The sequence below is a fragment of the Labeo rohita genome, chromosome 17, assembly GCF_022985175.1.
Source record: "Labeo rohita strain BAU-BD-2019 chromosome 17, IGBB_LRoh.1.0, whole genome shotgun sequence".
Taxonomy (NCBI): domain Eukaryota; kingdom Metazoa; phylum Chordata; class Actinopteri; order Cypriniformes; family Cyprinidae; genus Labeo; species Labeo rohita.
In genome coordinates, this window is record NC_066885.1 from 31,210,017 (window position 1) to 31,232,073 (window position 22,057).

At 35.5% G+C, this 22,057-nt stretch overlaps 2 protein-coding genes across 4 annotated transcripts in view; one reads left to right on the plus strand and one right to left on the minus strand.

The window, feature by feature from the left end:
* The window catches only part of arel1 (apoptosis resistant E3 ubiquitin protein ligase 1), a 31,135-nt gene extending 21,673 nt beyond the window's left edge, over positions 1-9,462 (minus strand). Inside the window, exons 1-4 of one of the 3 annotated variants that reach the window (XM_051133097.1) lie at positions 9,381-9,462; positions 7,313-7,562; positions 3,484-3,652; positions 2,925-3,145 (exon numbers count right to left, since the gene is read on the minus strand). In XM_051133097.1, the coding sequence (XP_050989054.1) occupies positions 2,925-3,145; positions 3,484-3,652; positions 7,313-7,460 (538 nt within the window). In that variant the 5' untranslated portion in view covers positions 7,461-7,562; positions 9,381-9,462. Of the gene's footprint in view, positions 1-2,924; positions 3,146-3,483; positions 3,653-7,312; positions 7,563-9,380 lie in introns of those variants that run through there. The other 2 variants (XM_051133098.1, XM_051133100.1) reach the window with 2 other exon arrangements.
* On the plus strand, positions 9,450-20,971 carry fcf1 (FCF1 rRNA-processing protein). Its single transcript, XM_051133101.1, has 8 exons — positions 9,450-9,568; positions 9,665-9,732; positions 11,347-11,418; positions 13,564-13,712; positions 16,119-16,191; positions 18,556-18,643; positions 19,811-19,905; positions 20,896-20,971. The coding sequence occupies exons 1-8, from the start codon at positions 9,566-9,568 to the stop codon at positions 20,942-20,944; spliced, it is 597 nt and encodes a 198-aa protein (XP_050989058.1). The 5' UTR covers positions 9,450-9,565; the 3' UTR covers positions 20,945-20,971.
* The last annotated feature ends 1,086 nt before the right edge of the window (positions 20,972-22,057 follow it).

Consider the following 22,057-nt stretch of genomic DNA (forward strand, 5'->3'; position numbering starts at 1 on the left):
GTATGATTTAGGAATATATATATCATACATTTACTTTGGAAGCAAGTTTTTCAGGTTTTCTGTGAAAGTGATGAAAATAAAGTGAGTTTATGATTTAAAGATAAGATCTCAGAAGATCGACTTAAATCAAAAACACAACAGAAAAAACAGTGAGAAACATTAGCTTTTAGTAAAGCATGCAACATTTAATGCCACCTTACGAATTTAGTACTTCCTGCTCTCATTTAAGACATTTTACTGACATTTAAATGAACATTATACAAATGTTAAATCCCTTGTCATTTTTTAATCAATGCTCTCCCCAGGGAGTGGACAGAGGGTATTGTAATTGCATTAAACCAAAATTTATATTGAGTAACAATTAGGACTGCCAATCATTAAATTTATTCAACTTAATTACAAGATATGCTCATCTGATTACTCTCAATTAATTAAATGACTCAAACAATGTAAAGAGGTCATATGATGCGTTCTCATGCCTTACTTTTAATTTAGTGTGTTATGTAGCTGTTTGTGCGTGCATAAGATCTGCAAAGTCACAAGACTTAAAAGAGAAGGCTAATCAAATTCTCCCTCACATATGTCACTATGAGGAAATATTTGCATAATGGCAACCAAATGTATACACAAGGCATGGTTTCATGTATTGCAGTAGTGTTGTTGTCGCCATGTTGTGGAGCATTTTACGGAGGACAGTTTCCTGAAGCTAGGAGAGTACAAGGCCAGTGCACAAAGGCTGTTTCTAAAAAAAAAAGGAGGCAATTCCAACTTTGCTAGAACAATCTGGTGCTTCTGAATGAAAGTCCACAAGTGTGTTTTATTACTTGCTACAGACTGTTCAAATGCAGAGTTTGGTGAAGTGTAGAGTAACGCATACTGTTTGTCGTTCTTATGATCACAAGTGTGGATATGGCTTTATGTTTACAAACACATAGTATCCTCTGTGTCCGCTGTGTGAAAAGATGACAAACCTTAATGCACTACATGTTCTGTTTCACACAGGAAGCCCAAGCAAAGTTGAAGCAGCATGCACCCATTATGCTTTAACACTGGCGGCGTCACATGCAGCTTTTACTAGGCTTGGTCATCTGCATTTTAAGAATCTGACTCGGGCTCGAACTGATATGGTAAAACTGATGACATTATTAACTGTCACAATTCTGTATTGTTAAAGGCGGTATATAAATAAAGGTGACTATTAACTGTCTTTATAATTGCTTTGGAAGCTGAAGCCTATTTATTACCACACGCTTTAGATGTTCGGCCAATTACAACGCACTGGTTCACCCAGCTGGCCAATCAGAGCACACTGAGCTTTTCGGAAAGAGAGGCTTTGTAGAAATCAACACATTTTAGGAAGACTGGGCATAGAAGAGCTACAATAATATACAGTGCGTTAAAAATAATGAGCTTTTTGAACATTAAAGGATTGTGTTTATGGGGTGCACTGTCACGTGTTCATATTTTTCCTTTATTCTACACCGCTTTTCCATTCTCCTAAAAACTGTTGACTTTCTGGTTCCTCCCTCAGAAATTCGCAATGAGCTCAGATTGGTTAGCTGGCCCAGTGTTTTTTTGATTCGCTAACCGCCTATTGCATGTTGTCCAGAAATGTCACATCTCTTATTGTACTTATCAATTTGAGCCCAAGACAGACCCAGAGAATATTACTGAAGAGGATCAAGAAAAAACCTATGCAAGCACGACATTTCACAATGTTTTTTTTGCTTTGTTTTGTTTGTTTTCTTGTAGTTGTCTCAATTTTTTTTTAGATACTCTGTTATTTGTAAATGCTACTGCTGTTTATATTATCTTATACAGTTTTATCCTATACTAAAGTTTTAGTACTAAAGTTTTAAAATTTAGTACTGATTACAGACTGTGGATCTCTAATGACTGTATAGCATCGTTAGTTTTATCTTTGAAAAACACGTGTAGCCAAATATCTGTCACCAGGACTATGAGCCCATTACTAACCATGGCTTTACTACAATGGCTAAATCAAACACTGAACCAAATTTAGCGTGCCTGTTGCTAAACGAGCTCCAAAGCTATAATCAAAGAATAGTTTACACTGATCAAATAAATGCCAACAAACACCAACTTTCGAAGTTCGCTGGTGGGATAAAAAGAACTTTGTAGGTGTTTGTAGGCATTTGACGGACAAGTTTGAATTTGCTAAATGGCTAGCGAAGCCAAACAGCACTGCCCTTTGTTTACGTCCTTGCTACAACATAAAATGGCCCCACCCCCTTGGTTCCATGCTCCAAGGGGCAAGGTTTATGTAAATTTCAGGGTTTGTGATATCACTAATCGTAATCAATGACCCATTTAAAGCATGCCAACATGTTCTATTACACCAAATACACAAAATAGTGATCTTTGAAAATAGCATCAAGATCCCTTTAAAGACAAACAAGTATTGTTGCAGACAGAATCACTGAACAGGTCTGACCAAACACAGCTTTAGAAGTCATTATTGTATGCTTTATTGCTCTCTCACTGGCCAAATGCAATTCATTTAGAGCAATTTAGTTTGCCAGTCTTCCTGAGGCAGATTTAGGGGTTAAGTCAAGTCTTGTATTCTATCTGGAATACATTAATGGCCTCTGCGTTGCATCTCACTAAGGGCTGTTCACTTAAAATGTGTTTTTGTCTCCCACTATGATGCTTTCAGGGGAAGAAAGGAGGTGATGATTCTAGGGGCCCCCAGCCTATAGCTGAAAGAGACTTTGCCCCTGAACACAATTATACCAGAGGAGGACTAGAGCTATAAACTGCATCAAGGCCCTGCATACCCCAGCTACAGGGCTGGCTGCTTTATAAACATGCACTAGATGGATATTTTGATCTCTGTTTTTGACCCTTTTTTTTGACAAACTGCTTAAATAAGAATAAATCAATTCTAACAATAAGATACATACCAATAGACCACTTCTCATTCAGCCGCCTCTCAGCAAGGCTGTGCACCAACTGAATCTCGTAGTCTTGATCTCTGCTACTCTTAGATGCCTGGAGGACCCTCACACCTGTGGACAGTTTGATGTAATCCTCGTAGTAATAGCCCCACGCTGCTAGAGAGAGCTGAAGCTGGCTGTCAAACTGTGCTAGATCATCCAGGGTAGTGCAGCCCAGGGTCTTCAGGCTGCCAAAAGATGAAGAATAGACGGATGAATGGATGTTTGTGGAACATGCTGATTTCTCTGCCATTTATCAAGCAGGCGGACACGTCAAAGACGACTACAGGAGCTGTACTTTCTCAGAAATAACATAGTAAGGAGCATCATCATCATTTAAGGGTACACTTAAACCTGGATTTACAAAACACTCTCTCATTTTTCCATCTATCACACTGTCATCACAATAAACAAACTCTGAAATCACCAACAATACAATCGTATTTTCTCATTCTCTTACTAGAATGCAGATGTATGCATAGCTGTTTATGTTGTTTCAATGACAATGACTTGTATGTGAACTCACGTGTGATAGTAGTGCTCCAGGCTCTGGGAACAAAGCCACTCCTGGAAGGCAAAGTCTCTGAGCAGCTGCACTTGGGCCTCAGTAATCTCCCTCCAGTGATGCTTCTCCTTTACCACTTCCTCCACTCGAGACAGCACACATAAACTCAGCTCCTCCAGAGTCTGAACATCTTTAATTGAAGTAAAATAATTCAAAGAAAACAAACAAATAAAATGAATAACATGATTTTTATCATGAACAATATTTTAGGATTATTGACACCAATAACAGGATTATTGGTTTATAATTTAATTTTATACCTTGATTGTGTTTTACCTACTTTAATTTTTATACCATGATAATAGATCTTATAATATAATGTTTAACAAGGTTTTAAAAAAGAAAAAAACTGTTACCACTAAACTGAAAAAAACAACAACAACCATGCAGTGCCTACATGGACAACCTATCCTAGAATATTGTGCATTTTCCCAACTAAATCTACACTTTTTCTAACTTTACTGAATAGTACAAAACTGTACAAAAGCAGTTGCCCTAAAAAATTGAGGGAGATATGAGGCTCTGCCCCAAATGGTGCATTTCATGTGCACTTGTGGTTTTGTGAACAGCCACTGTGTACATGTCAGTGAAGCGCATAGAACATCTAATCAAAACACTTTTTATTTACTTACAGCATATGAAGTGTACACTAGTAAAAAGAAGTGTCATTTTTTTGTTTATTTATTCTCATAGTCCTAGCGAAAAAGAGGGACATGAATCAAAGTTGGAGAAATGCTAAGCATACACCGTTTCTGCTGATGTAGTAGCTCACAAGTGATTTCTGGATCTTACTGGTTAGTCTGCTTACATGCTAACAATATGACAGTTTTGCATTTGTGTGAGACAGAGCCGTTTGTTTGTGTTCGGATAATCAATGGCACACACAACCCCCACTCAATATCCTTCAAAACACAATGAGCATTTGTTTAGCGCAAGTTAACTGATTGAGTTCTACACACTAGCTTTCACTTTCTGTATGTAATCAATTCACAATCTGAAGAACAGTTTTGTTTGACATGCAGAGAACCATTATTAAAATTATTACATTATTAGCCTTAACAATTAACTTAATTTTTTCTCTTTTCAAGCAGTTAAAAGTTATTTAAGACTTTTAGGCTGTCAGGGTTTAAGCTAATTTAAAAATCTCCCCTTGGTCTAAATGTTATGCTATATTTAATACTTCAGTACAATAAACTTGATCAAATTTGTTATAGTCTTTTAATAATGCAAATGCAAAACATAAAAAATAATTATGGCAAATGAGCTAAGTGGTCCTCTGCTGCTATCTAACTGGTTTTATTGGTTGTACTGACACATCTTTGACACCTTTTTCACCTGATGAGTTTGCATCTCCGTATCTAATAGCTCTTATTATTCTGTAGCTGGTGGAAACTGATATTTAATGATGTTGTGAAGTTACATTGAAAATGGATTAAGTGTTACTGAACTACATAAACAAAATTTAAGAAACGGGTGTCTGCCATTTTGTGCAAAAAAACAAAACAAAAAAAAACTGTCTGAACTTTTTTTTGCTAAAAGTTAGATTTTGTGCCCTGTATGCAACATTACCGACCTTTGCCAGTCACATGCCTGTTGAAATTATGAGCTACACCACTTGTGGTTGTTTTCAGACATGTAACATACATTTTATACTCGTAGGACAGGTCACACAACTGTAGCACACAAAACACAAAACATTGTTGCACCATTTAAAGGCTACCAAAAGAACGGAATGAAACATTCTAAATGACTTTTGAAGCAGCCTGGAATTAAGACACACCATGTTGATTAATTTGGCCAGAGGAGAACTGTCCCCCCAACTGAGCCTGGATTCTCCCAAGGCTTTTTTTTGTTTGTTTGTTTGTTTGTTTGTTTTTTATTTTCTTGCCACTCTTACCTTTGAGACTGCTTTGTTGGGGATACCTATTATTTGGCAACATTACTGACTGATTGCACAGACACGACAGGATGAGAATTGAATTGAGCTAGGTGATGACATCACTGTTTTCTTAAGAGCAGATTTATATGGATTATCAAAGGTTCATATTTTGGTTTTGGGAGTCCCCAGTAAACAGGCTGATATGCATGCAAGGTCAAAAAACACTTTCATTGTCTTATTATATTATTTATTATTACCTTATTTGTTGAATGACTCCTAAACAATTCACTCAACGATACATTTTTCCAAACCCCTCCTTTGCATGCCGTTAATGTGCGGTTATTGGTTCAATGACCCAGTCTGCTGTGATTGGTCTACTGCACGCAGCCCATGAAGGAACGCCCATTCTCTCTTCAGTCACAGAGAAATTACGTTTTTTTGAGGAAAACATTCCATAGAGCACTTTCTCCATAGAGGGGACTTTAGTGGTGCAGTTTCAATGGAGCTTCAAAGGGCTCTAATTTTATCCCAGCCGAGGAATAAGGATCTTATCTAGCGAAACGATGGGTAATTTTTTATTTTTTATTTCTTACAAAAAATTATATTTATGCACTTAGTGTTTTGTGTTTTTAGTGTTTGTTGCTTTTTCTGAGTGACATTCGCAAAAATAATGACTCACAACTCCAGGACAAATCTATCATTTGATAGAAAACTTTCTGTATTTTTAGGGGGAAAAAATTCATTTGGACATTCTCCTGCTGTGAAATAGCAGATAAAAGTGTAAGAAAATTTTGTGCACTCCAGGGACATTTGACATTCAATATGTCAGGACAGAAATAAGGTAAGAGGACAATTCTGTTTTGGTAATGTTCGCCAATATGTGTGCTGTATGCGTATTACATTTTGTGGTGACAGTCAAAAGGTATGGTAGAAATCTTTCTATATTTTTTAGGGAAAAAATTACATTTAGACATTCTCAGTATGATGTCTCTGACATATTACAGCACATATTTTGTAAATTATGTAAATTATTTTTTATTTAATTTATCAGCAAATAACTGCATTGTAAAGTTCAGACTTTAATCTTTCAAATGATATCCATTTTTTGTTGATCAAGGCAGTGGTTTGAAAAATATGATTAGTAATACTTTCGTGGAGGGGGGGTGTCTTGCCCACAGTACACTCTATTTTAGAGGGACTATTCAGCACTTAAGTTAAGAGTTCAGTTAAGACCTGGACAAAATAAATTCATTAAAAAGCTTAGATTCTTAGCTTTAAAATAAAAAATGTAAATATTGTGTGTTATTCCATTTAGGGGTTACTTAGTTCGGGGGAGGGGTGTTTCCAGTGTACCCTTTAGGCTTAAAGGGTTAAATCCCAGAGGGGATATGGGGATCTCAACACCACTCTATGTCCAAACTGTTGAATTTTACCCATTTTAGTTGAAAACCAAAGGTTTTTGTGTTTATCCAATCATGATTGTTGACACTGCAAATTTGCAAATAAGACAACTAACCCAGGGTTTAGCAATGTACAGTGTGATACGTATGATTATGAATAACCAGAATTAACTGTTAATGCTGTATTAAGTATAAGCAGTGTAAAACATAATAAGATAACCCTGGATCCCGTTTTGGTTTAGAATGACCTACAGTTAACTATTTCAAGTGTGAAAATGAGTTAAAATTTCAAGTCCTTACATGTTTGAGCCCTAATAGTCTGAGGTATTATTAGTGATTCTGCTTAATATGTTCCTTAGCAGTGGATACTACTTGACCTTTGACTATGCTTTACATTTTATAACAAGAGGAAATTCCAATGTTCTAAACCAATACTTCTAATATTTTAAACAACGCAGGTGAGGCAAATCTATAAAACTGAAAGAGTCTGTTTTTAAAGTGTTTAACTAACCTTCAAACAAATACTTGTATTCGGATAGGCTGTGTCTCTGGAGCCATTCTTCAATCTGACTTTCCTTGCCTTTCTTCCAGCGCACCTCCCAGAAGAAAATCCACGAGACTGAACAGAAGACGAAGGTCAGTAAAAAGAGACGGTCCATTAGACCATGTTTAGGCTCCACTCAGACCTCTGTGAGCGCAGGGTCTGCCTTGCTTTCTGTTGTCCTATCTGGTCCTGAGTACCTCTCCCATATCTTCTCCTACTGGGGAAAAGCACAGCATACACATAATTTAGGATTTGTGAAGCACTGTTTGATTGTTTTAAGTACAAATATTAGCAGTGCATTCAGAAAGTATTCAAACCCTTTCATTGTCACCAGCTGATGCGATGCGACTAGGGACAATAAAATTCTGTCTACGCTAGATGCACAGCAACGTGAGTGACAAATATCCAGCAGCAAATTCTATTTATAGATGTATGATAAAAATGACAAATGATCTGAAACGGTTGCTTTGTCGCTTCCAATGCAGGGAGCCTCTAGCTGTTAGGTCGCGATGCAATTTTCATTTTTGGGTGAACTTTTCTTTTAATACTTTGCTGAAGGACATTTAGCAGCGGTTAAAGCCTCAGGTCAAGGGTATAATGTGACAAGCTTTGCACACCTTGATTTGCGGATTTTCTGCATACATTCTGCAAAATAAAAGGATATTTTGATGAAAGTTGGAAACCAAAAAATATTGGAGCTCAATCACTTCCATCATACTGAGAAAAAATATATATATATCTCAAAATATCTTCTTTTATGTACAGCATAAGAAAAAAAAAAATTTTAAAAGAAATTTATAAAATACAGTTTCATAACAACACAAGGGTGAATAAATGATGACTTAATTGTTATTTATTGGTGAACGATCACTTTAAGGATATCTCTGTATTTTGCTACATTCAGCTTTCCTTCTACGGCGACTGGTCCCCCAGTTTCTGCCTCCGAAATACAGCATGCTGCTACCTTCAGCATTGAGATAATGTTACATAGATGATGAGCAGAACCTGGTTTCCTCCAGACAGAGGACTCAATTCCAAAAATTATTTTTCTCATAGCCTGAAAGTTTTCGCAAATTCCAAGTTTCCATCTGGCCACTCAGGCATAAAGCAAGGTTGGTGGAGTGTTGCAGTCATGGTTGTCCTTCTGCAAGTTTCTCCCATCTACACACATGTGTCAGGTTCTTGGTCACTTCGCCCCTGAATGTTCAGTTTGGCTGGATAACCAGCTCAATTCCTGAACACTTCTGCTTGTTCCAAATTATTTCCATGTCAGGATTATGGAGCCCACTGTGCTCTTGGGAAGCTTCCAATGCAGCAGAAAATGTTTTGTAGCCTTCTCAATATCTGTGTCTCAACAGAATCCTGTCTCTGTCCCTTTGACCTCATGGAATTGTTTTTGCTCTGGTACGCATTTTCAGTTTTTCTTTTCAATATAGGTGCAAGGTTACCACAAATCTGCTTTGCCCCATGGCTTGGATTTTGCTTTGTCATTATAGGGTATAGAGAGTAGACTAATGTCAAAAAATGAAGCATTTTAGCAAAATGCTGCAACATAGCATTATGTGAAAAAATTAATACTTTCACATGAATACTTTACAATACCAACTGACGCCTCGGCGATGTACACGTGCACCCTTAATTGCACGAGTGTCAGATAGTGTTAAATAATTACTGCAGCTCTGCCATAATGTCATTTTGGTCTTTAAACATGAAAGTCCTGTTATCAGTACAGACTTTAATGTTAAAACTATTACATCGGTGCATAACAGTGAAGCAAAATACACAAAACTAAAGTCCCTGAAAAATGTTAGCATGCGTTGTCGACCTAAATAACAATAAAAACCTACATATCTTGAACTCTGAATCACAATGGCATAAAAAGAACATATGCGACATAGAATAATCACAAAAACAACACTCAGTACTGAAATACCCACAATGCAGTTAAAAGTAATCAATAAGCCTTAAAAGTACTGTACGACAGTTTACTATTTATATTTACACAACAGCTGCAGTATTGTCTTTAGATATTTACCTTGATGGATGTCTACTGAGTACCGGAAAGACCGCAGGATCTAGCGCTAGCATAGATGACGCAGGAAATGACGCGGCGTAAGTAAAATGTGTAATGTGTCGCATAATAGTGACGTCAAAGGACTCTTTGTCGCAAAGTGTAACACACGAGGAGTACGGTGCTAATCTTTGGCATATTCACTCGTCATGGTAAAATAAAGTGTTTATCTCAATAATGTTTAATAATGTACACAGTAGTTTTATTTCGTCTTTGACTGAATGGCAACTTGTCTTTGTCTGAATTAGGGAAAAGCGAAGAAACAGAAAAAATATGCTGCAATGAAAAGAATGATCACTTTAAAGGATGCGAGGATGTGAGTATCATCATTATTAATTTTATTATTACTAATTATTATTATTTATCTATAAGCAACACATCACTTAAAAGGCTTCTCACAAGTTGCTGATGTTGATAGGGTGTCACGAATGAGAAAAAAGAATGAAATCGTTACAAATGACCTGTCGAGGTTTTGTTTATTGTAATACTAATATGTTGTGTTTATTTTAATATATTTTAAAATTAACTTTATTCTTGTGCGGGTGAATGTGAATTTTCACACTTTCAGCAGTGTAAAGGGGTGTGTACGGTGCATAGTGCAGTGTACAGTAAACGTAATTTGAGACTGTAGATAACACAAACATTGTAGGAACACAAACATTTAGTCCTCTGAGCACAGTAACATGTTATCGCCATTTATTTTTCCTGTTGGGCCTAAATGTAAAGCATTATTTATTTAAAAAAAAAAAAAAAACATCCCATTATATTTACTGTTATAAATATAATTTCTGGCATAAATTTTATGATGCTCGAAAATGCCTGTTGCATTCCGTCTATTTGACATTCTAGCATGTTTTTTTTTTTTTCTTTTTACCACGACTTGTTTATGGTTATGACAAACTGTTAAATAATGGAAATATGCACATAATTATAATGTGCGTTGTGTGCTGGAGAAAGCGTCTCTTGAGCGTATTAAACAGTACAACCACTCTGTTGGCACCTGACAGTAATTGAAGCCCACATTAATCTCTTTAAATGCTTCTTTGATCATACAAACATGGTTTTTACCACAAAGTGATGTTACTGACAGAAGTTTGTGCCACAGTTTACATATTCAACTAATCCACAGTGAAGTGATCACCTAGCTGGCATGTCACATTATGAAATTCACCAGCCAATAGAACATTTCCCCTGACTTGTACCCATTTTGGGGAACAAACATTCAATGCTGGCCTTTCTTTATGTTCTCTGTAAAGTACTTTTAAACACTAGATCTTTAATAGTCACATTGTGAAGTGTGAAGCTTGACTGGTGTAGAATCTTGCTGCTTTACACCAACCCAATCAAGACTATGTGGCTGCATCTCATTAATTATTTGTGCATCCTTGCCTTGTTTCCTTTCTTCGTGTTTTAGCTCCACCTTCTTTAGGATGTAAGGGGGGAAAAAACGAGGGCAGAGAAATCAAAGGAAAGCTTATTTGTACATTGGAATATTCTTGATCACACACAAGTGTCCTACCAATTATTGCATCATCCCTGTCCAAAGAAAAACATTTCATGTCCTGGCAATTATGGCAAATTTGTGGCAATAACTAGCACAATAAGCAACGATAACTCCACTCAGTTTGGTATTCACACTCTGGTTGAGCGCAAACCCAGAGCAGCCACAAAGCTAGTCACATAGTGTATGAGTACCAAAGGTATTTTTAAGGTTTTTCATACTGCACTTTAACCAGGTTATCGTTGTTCTAAACCATGCTTTTAACCCTAGGTAAAGGTACATTTCACACTTGCAGTGGGTCTGGCGATGTGACAAGAAATAAAATCTGACATGCATGACCTTTTTGCTCTCGTCCTGCGTCTTGTACATGAAACAGCCTTCTAAAAACTAGCATCTCATAACCTTGCTTTTTTATTTTTCTTTGTCCAGAAAAGAACAGGACAGGGCAAAAACACAAAAGAAAAAAAAAGAAGATCCCTCAGCCATTAAAGAACAAGAAGTGTAAGTTTGAATTCTATATTTCTGATTGCATTTGTGTTACTTTGCATGTTGATGCATGATGATTTATACATTGCTGAAATTGCATCTGAATGGCATGTTATATCAACATCACAGACTCACAGTATATACCTTGACTATATATCTATTCTAATTGTTTCTCCAAATATAGAATAGCTGTTAGTAAAATATTTGGGACTTTAAAATGTTAATCAGTGATTCTTAGAGGCACATAAATCTTAAAGGAGTAGTTTACTTCCAGAACAAACATTTACAGAAAATGTTATGTTTATGCCTGCCTTTCTTCAGTCGTAAAGAAATTATGTTTTTTGAGGAAAACATTTGACAAATGTTCTCCATATAGTGGACTTCAGTGGTGCCCGTGAGTTTACACGTCCAAAATGCAGTTGCAATGCAGTTGTCACTGTCATTCTATTGCACTGTGGAGCTTGTCACTACAACAAGTTCCTAGTATGTGTAAACATACATGGCAATAAAGCACATGATTCTGATTCTGATTCTTTAAAGGGCTCTAAACGATCCCAACGATTTTTATTTTCTAAAAAATAAATAAATAATTAAATAAAAATATTTATAAACCTTAAATGCTCCTCTTGTCTAGCTATGCTATGCGCATGCATACTCTGTATGGCCTCTCCATAGTCAATTTAATAAAGCATTTTACTACTAGATTCTGTAATGGTAAATTAAACTTAATTTAAAATGACAGAGTATTTAGCTGTACCAGACAAGTTTTGAAACCATGTTTTCAAATCAAATAAAATTAAGCCAAATTTAAAATGTCATATTTCTTTTTTCCTTTACCAAAACTGTTAGATATCAAAACAGATCTGTGCATTATGTGTTTATTTTCTTCGATTCCATTCATTTCATCTTTTTATGCAGTGTTAATTGATCAATATTTGAAAGCTCTGTGCTAATATTGCTTACATCTAATTATTGATACCATTAATAATTAGCTAATTTTATTAGGGGCAAGTATGTGTGAGTATGAAGTGTGAAGGCACCTTTTGTATCCATTAGCAATGAAATTGTATTACTAGTGATTGTATTTGTGATTTTTCAGCCATTTCGACAGTAATAATCTAAAAATGTCTTTAACTACTAATTTTTGCAGTTAGTCTTATGCTCCCAGCCATGCTTAGTTCTTCATTCTGCCTCTGTTGTGCTTGCCCCCATGGTGCTTGCAGCTGTATTTGATTTAGTATTTTTAAATAAATAAATAAATAAATAAATAAGATAACACTTACTTTTTATTTTTACAATTTAAAAAAGTAAATGAAAAAATCAAAATAAATAGTTACAATAGTTTTACTATGGTACAGAAAACAGAATTTTACTGGTGATGCTAATGTAACTTTGCTTTCTATTTATTACCTAACAAAGTAGCTACTTCGATGCAGCAAAGACTAATAACCTAAGTAATAAAGTTAAATGATTAATAATAATTGAACAGTCAGTAATCAAATGGGACCACCAACAGCTTGCTGAACAAAAGCTTGCTGAGTCGGCTATTTTGAGAGAATTTTGCAGGTATGTGTCCATCCAAGCACAAAAAAAAATGCGAAAAAAAAAACTGTGTGTATGTGTGTGCAGAAGATGTGCATGCGATTTAACAAATTGTTCTCTTTTCAATTATTTTTTACAAATAAATGATTTAAAATAGCTTCAATGTTTAATTTTCATGGCGCTGGTTTGTAAGGATCACAGAACAACTATGATCCATAGAAACCCTAATTTGAATTAATTGGCTGTTTTTGTCCCTACAATGAAAGCCAATGGGGTCCATAAGTTTCATGAACCAAATAGAACACACAATAATCTGTCCAACTGTACAATCTGTACCAGTGGTATTACCAAGTTTTTTTTAGGTAAATTATCATCGCTTTGTAAGATTTAAGTATCAGAATGTCAAAAATCCAATTTATAACTTCTGCCAGGCCTAGTCGAACATCACGTACATGTCATCACAGAAAATGAATTTTGAACTTCTGTTCTCTTAAATTTCGATATAATTCCTGTAGCGATAATTACAGTAATATGTTAAGTAATACTTTGTATTTGTATGTGTGTTTACATTAATTGTATATAATAATCTATGCCTCAACCCTTTTTTTTCCCTCCCAGAGCAAAGTACCCATCTTGTATGTTCTTTCAATACAACACCCAGCTTGGACCTCCTTATTACATCCTTGTTGATACCAACTTTATCAACTTTTCTATTAAGGCCAAATTAGATGTTGTCCAGTCGATGATGGACTGCCTCTATGCTAAATGTAAGTCTCCACATTCTTTTCTCAGAATTACTTTCATCAGTGCTAATGTGTAGAAATTCATGTGCAGCAGCATTAAACTTAAGTGATGCTGTATTTATACAGAGTTTACACCATACACCACAAGATTTGTATCTTTTATTTACTTGGTAGTCTATGAAACGTAGCACAGTTTCTCTAACAGTGCGCATCCTCACAGAACCAATCATCAAAGCAGATCACTTCTGGTAAATTAACTGGAATGAACCAAGATTTTAGCTAAAAAACTAAACCGCTTCATAACTGCATGTGAAGTTAAGTTAAACTGTTTAATACTCTTAAAAACCTTTTAAAAAATTATGTTTAGCAATGTGATATTTTTAATAAAAAAATGAGCATCTATGGTAAAATCATCAAAGCAATAAGCTTTCAATAAAATAAAATGTCTTCCTTTTTAACCATTTTTTTTTAACAAAAGGGTGAGCCAGTTGGTTGATTTCCATGCTGCAAAACAGCAACAGGCAGAATGAAAATGCAAATTCACTCTACAGTAGATGAAACAGAACAGCAGAAATAGAACTTTTCCTCCGGTAACTTAATTTAATTTTTGTTTAATTTATTTTATTTTAGTTTAACTTAATGTTGTTATAGTTGTTATACTGAAATACATCTGAAAGTACCCTGAGCAAAAGTACCTGAAGGGTGTTACGATTTAACATGGCTTGTCAAGTGATATGAACTTAAAGCCTGGAATACACTACATGATACGATTTTCCGCTAATTTACAGTCTGGAGAAGTTGATGCTAGTTGCTGAAAGTCAGAGCCAGTCTGCATATTGGAGTCTGCTAGTCAGAAAAGCGTCTTCTAGCAACAAGGCGCACATTTCTGCAAGAGTTTGACTTTGCAGTTTGACTTTTGACGACTTTGAAGTCTGCAAGTGTGTGATCCTCAGTCGTTTACTGAATGATGCCCAGTTTTATTATTATTATGGATATTTAAAAAACCTTGCACACTGTTACAAGAAGTTCTCTGTATATAGGTTCAAAAGGAAGAATGCATTCTGTGTGCAAGTGCTGTTGCTGATCAGGACAAAGATAGTTCACCTAGAACAGGGGTCACCAAACTTGTTCCTGGAGGGCCGGTGTCCTGCAGAGTTTACCTCCAACTTTCCTCAACACACCTGCCTGAAAGTTTCAAGTATACCTAGTTACTCCTTGATTAGCTGGTTCAGGTGTGTTTGATTAGGGTTGGAGCTAAACTCTGCAAGGACACCGGACCTCCAGGACCCGGTCTGGTGACCCCTGACCTAGAACATAATTTACTCACCTTCATGTCGCTCTGAACTCGTAAGATGACTTCTTTTTTTCTCCTCACAAAAGAATATATTCAACCAAAAAAAAAAAAGGTTCACCTTTAACTTATCTGTTCTACAGAAGAATGAAAATCATACAGGATTGACGAGGAATGACATGATGAGTAAATGGTCATTTTCATTTTTGGAGGAATTGTTCTATTAACAATATTAACAAAAAACCTTTTTCTGCCTCAAAATAAAACCTAAAATTAGTGTTTGGCTCATTATATCCTACATTTGTGACTTTCTTGTTATTTGCATATTAGTGTCAATTAAATTACTTCTTTTTCCATAATCAAGCAAATCTGCATTGCTACATTTGCCTGCTATGTTGATTTTACATTTAAACTGTTGGGTTTTGTGTGACATTCCAGGCTTAATTTGTTGTATGTTTATCATGAATGAATTTAAACAGCCGAACTTGCTGACTTCTGGGCAATCACCACTTCAAAAAAACTGAACTGAACTGTTTAAAGGCGACTAACATGCAATGTTATGTTTTAATTTGAACACCAGATGACGATAGAGAAAAAAATAGAGCAAAATGTAAAAATTACAACCCATTCAGACAGTGACTGGATCACAATTGATTGATTGATTGTAGCCCGTAGATAGGGAGCAATTGCAAGAAGTTGTTTGTGAACTTTTTAGAATCACAATTTCTTAACTGATTACTTATAATATGCGATCTGGGGTTATGTGCATAAAACTTATCAGAAATGCTCTTAAGAATAGATGACACCTAAGTGTTGTGGCATAAGAACTATAGTGATGTACAGAAAAAATGGCCACACTCAACCTCTGAAATGTTTGCAAGGTTATGAAGTAATAGTATTAATTTTTTACAATACAAAATGGTATTTTAGTAACAGGTTATATTTTTGATGAATTAAATGAGAAGGCCAGTTTTATTTCCCTGTGTTTATTAAAATAAATGTTTTTACTTTAAGCGCTTTAATGCATACAGCCCCTGATCTTCATACAAGAGGATACACATTCAAACTAAACTTATAATACACGTTTGTAGTTTACAAGCTAATACATGTCTGTGCATTTATTTTGTTGTGTTATTTAGGTGTACCTTGCATAACGGACTGTGTGATGGCTGAGCTTGAGAAATTAGGGATGAAGTATCGAGTGGCTTTGCGGTAATGCACACTTACACGACTTGCATATAACAGTAACAGTGTCTTGAACACTGGGCACCAAATCAATATTTGGGGGCATGTGCATAGTAGTAATCCTTTGTGCTTAAATGCCCTTTTTTATTTGTTTAAATTAAAGATTTGAAAGGGAATAATGAAAAACTGTAAAGTAAGTATTGTTTGTTAAATCAAGTTTAAGTATTTGCAAATAATAGTTTTATTTTCAAATATGCACACTCTTAAAGGAAAATTCCACTTCCAGAACAACAATTTACAAATAATTTACTCCTTGTCATCGAAGATGTTCATGTCTTTCTGTCTTCAGTCGTGAAGAAATTGTTTTTGAGAAAAGCATTTTAGGATTTTTCTCCATATATTGGTTCCCCCGATTTTGAACCTCCAAAATTTAGTTTAAATGCAGCTTCAAAAAGCTCTAAACGATCCCAGCTGAGGAAGAAGAGTCTTATCTAGCGAAATTTTTTTTTTTTTTTTTTTTCAGGAAATAAAAATATGTATACTTTTTAAGCACAAAAGTTTGTGTAGCACAGATGCGCGACCATGACACTACGTACTATTAAATCACGTTGAATGGTCACGCTTAAAAAGTATACAAATTTTTTTTGTCAAAAAAAAAATGACAGATCGTTTTGCTAGATAAAACCCTTCTACCTCGGCTCGGAATGGGGCATTTGTACTGCATTTTGGAAGTTCAACATTGGGGCACCAATGAAGTCCATTATGTGGAGAAAAATCCTGAAATGCTTTCCTCAAAAACCATAATTTCTTGAACATTAAAGCTTGTCTTCTCTGATTTGATAGGCCATATTAATCATTTTGTCGTTGTTTATCGCTGTTAGATTTCCTAAAACATAGTCATCCTAACAACACAGTGCATTGTGTAATATAATACAGCAGACAAGCGTCAGGAACAACAAACATGCCTTTCTCAACTAGAACACTAGAAATCAACTTTCATTCTGCTTTGTTCATAAAATATTAGATGCAGTCAGTAGGAAAGGACTATCCTGTCTTGTCCTCCCAGAAGACAAAATTTACACAGGTCATCATGTTGAAAAGTATACATCACCTTGGCTCTTAAAGGTTCATGAAACTGATTAGTTCCCACCACACATTTAAAAACGCCGTAATCTTTGAAGTGGAGGGGAAAGAGGTGAGACAGAGAGCATAACTAAGACTTCTGATGCAGTCAGTTTTATTTCGCTTTCTTTGAGTTAAAAGCATCAAATGTTTCCACAAATGCATGCTACAGTTCACTATTTCACAGAACAAAATGAACAGATATATTATACCTGGTATGTAAGTTCAATGTACATTACACAAATACACATAGACAAAAGATATAATTTAATGCACAAATAAATGCCTATGCATGATAAATATCTTGCAGAAATTTGTTCTGTTGTAGTACTCTCTGCTCATAGGAAAAATAACTAGCTTTGTTTTCCCTTAGCATGTCATGCTTAGACTTGTCACAGTGTTGTAATTTAAAAGGCATTTTTCTGTTTAGAGATCATGTGTGAACAGGATCAGTTTTTGAAATGCTGGCAAATCTGCAGCATTTGCTGGTTTAAGTAGGAGTAACTGCAGTAAAATTTCAGTGTGGTTGCAGTGTGTGCCACTGTAGTGGTCATAAGACGTAATTTGCCGTAAATGACATTCGAACAGTTAGTCCAGTTTGATGACATCACAGAGTCAACAGCATTTCTGTTCTGATTTGTGGATGATAGACATTTCACCTCTCCCAGAAGGTCCGGGAATCTCCTGCATATTGATAGCAGCTCGCTGACAACCACAAATTCTATAGAAAATCATGGAAATTGACAGAGACAGAGAAGCCCTGTTTCCAGGATATTAAAGTGCTTTTTTGGGGATTTAGTCAAAAGTTGTCAGCATCTGAACAGAACAAATTTCTGCAAGATATTTATCATACATAGGCATTTATCTGTGCATTAATTTATATAGTTTGTCTGTGAGTCAACAGCATTTCTGTTGTGATTTGTGGATGATAGACATTCCACCTCTCGCAGAAGGTGTAGGAGTCTCCCACATATTGACAGTGGCTCGCTGACACCCACAAATTCTATAAAAAAAATCACAGCAGTTGACAGAGTGACAGAGAAGCCCTGTTTCCAGGATATTAAAGTGCTTTTTTGGTGGTTTAATCAAAAGTTGTCAGCATCTGGAATGGTAACAGTAAGGATAACAGAAAGCTGTTGCATATGTGAATAGTAGATATGATGCATTTACCGTTTTGTTGTGGTTTTATGTATGAAAGTGGCTATTTTTACCTCCTTGATTTTTATGCTGATCTGTTTTTTTTTTTTTTTTTTTCTTTTTTTTTTGTAGGATTGCCAAAGATCCCCGCTTTGATCGATTACCTTGCTCACACAAAGGAACGTATGCTGACGACTGCTTGGTGCAAAGAGTAACACAGGTATGAGAGCTTTGTAAGCTACTGCGTTATAATTGTTTCATATTCCCAAATTAATGGAAAGTAGGGCTGGGCGATATATATAAAAAAAATATATATATATATCTCAATATTGTTTTTACGATATTCGATATATATCTTGATATGTTTGTATTTGTTTTTAAATAATAATAATTAAAAAAAATATCTTTTTCCCCTTTTAAAAAAAACAACAAAAATAATTTGGATAGAACAGCTATTGTTACAATGTAAATACAAAATGTTTAGTGAAAATTTAAGCAGTTAAAAAAAAATCTAGTCATCACTTACTGCTTTTTGTTAAGTGAACACATCTAAAGTAGTGCAAAACAAGTACAGAAAGTGCATTCTGTCAACTTACACTGTGCAACTGGGAGAAATAATTAAATTGGGATAAGTTTTTAGCTAAGAACACAAGTCTGTCAACTGTCTCTGGTTTAAGAGAAGCTCTGTGACATGAAACTATGTTCCCACTGGCACTAAAAACCCTCTCAGATGGGGAGCTAGTTGCTGGAACACATAGGTATTTCTTAGCTAATGTTACAAATTTCAGGAAATGTGCCTCATGGATGCTCCACCACCATCCTAATAGTAATTCCAAATTGCAATAGCCTATGTTTCTCTATTGAAACAGCAGCGGTTGAATAAGTGCATTTATTCAGCGATCACAGACGCAAAGAATTCAGATATCCTTGTAATAGAAAAGCTCTGATTCGGGGGATTTGAACTCTTGATATCTGGCAACTGCACTCATGAAAGCTCGCCTAGTAGAGGCGAAGCCAGTGAAAATTAAAATTTTTCACCTGAGATTTGGAACTAAATTATAAAGGGGAACATGCCTTTAGTAAGATGGCAGCATCATTATTAGAAACAGTTTTCACTTGAGATTTGGAACCAAATTGCAGGGGGGTTAACATGCCTTAATAAAGATGGTATTATGATTATTTTATTTTTACACAGAGATTGGTAGGTCTTAAAAAAAAAACTGTTGACTTAAACAGTCTTTGTTGCATTATATGCCGATTGTGACAGTTAAAAAAAAATGGGTAAAAGCACTTAGATTGTAAAAGCGCTTAATTCAGGGTAGAAATGGCCATTTAGATCTATCTTTCTTTACTTTCGTGACCAAAACATTCCCATTTGTTTTATTAGCACAAGTGTTACATTGTGGCCACGGTGGACAGGGACCTAAAAAGGAGGATTCGAAAGATCCCAGGAGTCCCCATCATGTACGTCTCCAATCACAGGTACTCAAACTCTCTTTTCTAAGTGCAAGTGAGAAAACCTAGGTTATGTGCAGAAACTGAATAAAGGCTTTATCAAGAGGTAAATGCATGTCCATGTGTGTCCAGTCTTGCTTTTGAAGGACCACCACTTTGAAGAGTTTATAGGTGTGTTTGACTTAGGCTGCGACTGGATTTAAAAGATTGGAGACTTGCTGCTTGCAGTCAGGAAAATAGTTGAAGTCGGACACTTTCTGCTTCCTGTAGTGACCCTCTGGCAGTGTTTGCATACTTTTTCACAGATGAAATGGATTAGATGCAGTATTTGTTAAATACACAGACATTTCAGATGTTTTCATGTAGCACCTTTCATTCAATAAACTGTAAAAAGAACTGCTTAATACAGCACCTGTATACAGATGAATAAAGTTTAACATAGGCCAATGCTATTAGAATAACATTAAAATGCCGTTTTATTTTAATTTTATTTTTACATTAGGGATGCATAAAATAAGTTACTACTATTATAAAAACACATATTTGTGAGCATTACCATAAATTAAGTTGTCAGAATAACACAAAACGCACATGATTGTTGTCATCGATGAGTCTAGCCAGTGGTATAACAGCTGTTTTGTTATCAGACCTTCCAACCGCTCTAAAGAACCTGCGCAGATTGAGCCAGCCAACTGCCCTCAAATCGCTCTCATGATACTTTAATGGCATACGTTACAGTGACACAACATCGCCACCATCTCAAGTGGGACAAACTTTCTAACTGGCATGCACTGCTTCAAGTCTGTGCAGTGCCACATCAAGTCAGACACACTTATTGACATTACAGGGATTTCTATAAAGATCGTCTGACCGAGTAACTGTAATCAAGTGTGGAATAGCTCACTTGTGTATATTTGTGTGTGCATTTGTATTTTTGTATTTATTGTAACAGAAGAATATTACCTTGTCCCCTACATAAATCAATAAATCAATAAATATATATTTTTTCTTTTACAGGTATAACATTGAGAGAATGCCGGATGATTATGGCGCACCACGGTTGTAGTACAGAGATTTTTTTTTTTTTTTTTTTTTTTTTTCTCTCTCCAAATAAGAATTTGTTTGGTGGATATTCCCCACCATATATTCAGTACTCCACAAAGTTTTTGGCAGCCCAGATCCCCAGCAGCTCAGAGAACATCAAAGGAAATTAAAAGGTGGGGAAAATAGGACGAAAATTATCTTCAACCAACGAAAATGACCGACCGAAAACATGAGTCTAGTGGCTGTTAAGGGGAACTTGTAATCTGATCTGATCTGACTTGTTATCTGATATTAATATTATTGATTAAAATGATTTAGTGTCTCCCAACAATGATACTGATTTAACCAAACTCATCTAGTGGTCTTTACAATAATGTTAACAGCTCACCAAGGCAGTGTTAAAAAAATAACTTTTCCCCTGAAGCCACTCCCTTGCACTCTTTTATGTCTGTAGGATCTCAGGATTTATTTGCTGACCATATTCTTTTGTATTCATCTTAACAATGTTAGTTGTATGCACATTTGGTTGGATCACATCTGTTTGGAGGCTGTCACAAATAAAAATCACCATTGATAAACAAGTTATCAGCATTGCATATTTATGTCAAATTATTGTTGTTTGTCAATTATTATTGTTAATTATTGTAGGCTTCATGTGGCTAAAACCATATTTACATTCTGCAGTGCTACACAGGATGACTTGAAGGTAATTTGGCCAGCTTTTTTTTCTTCCATCTTGCTTTTGCTGTTCTAAGGAGTGATTTATACCTGTCTTAAATCACTGCACTGTTGTAGGTAAGCCAAGCAGTAAATGTAAAATTTATCACAAAAATAGTGACCGCTGTTATAATAACTTGCGACTAGAACAGAGCCTGCAGTGTCAAGTGATATCCAGTCAGGAAATGTGAAGAATGGGTCTATAAATGAGGTAGGATAAATTGATTACATTTATAATTTAAATTTCTAATCATGATCATGATAGTCACACAAAAAAAGTCTCATTTCTTGTGTTTCAGGGTTATTGCAGCTCTTAATTCACCTTTTAGTAAATTCTGGCCTGAAAAAAGATATTAAATCGAAACAAATTGCATGAGGGATTGTTTTCTTGTTGTGTTCAATTTTAAAGTGAAAAAAA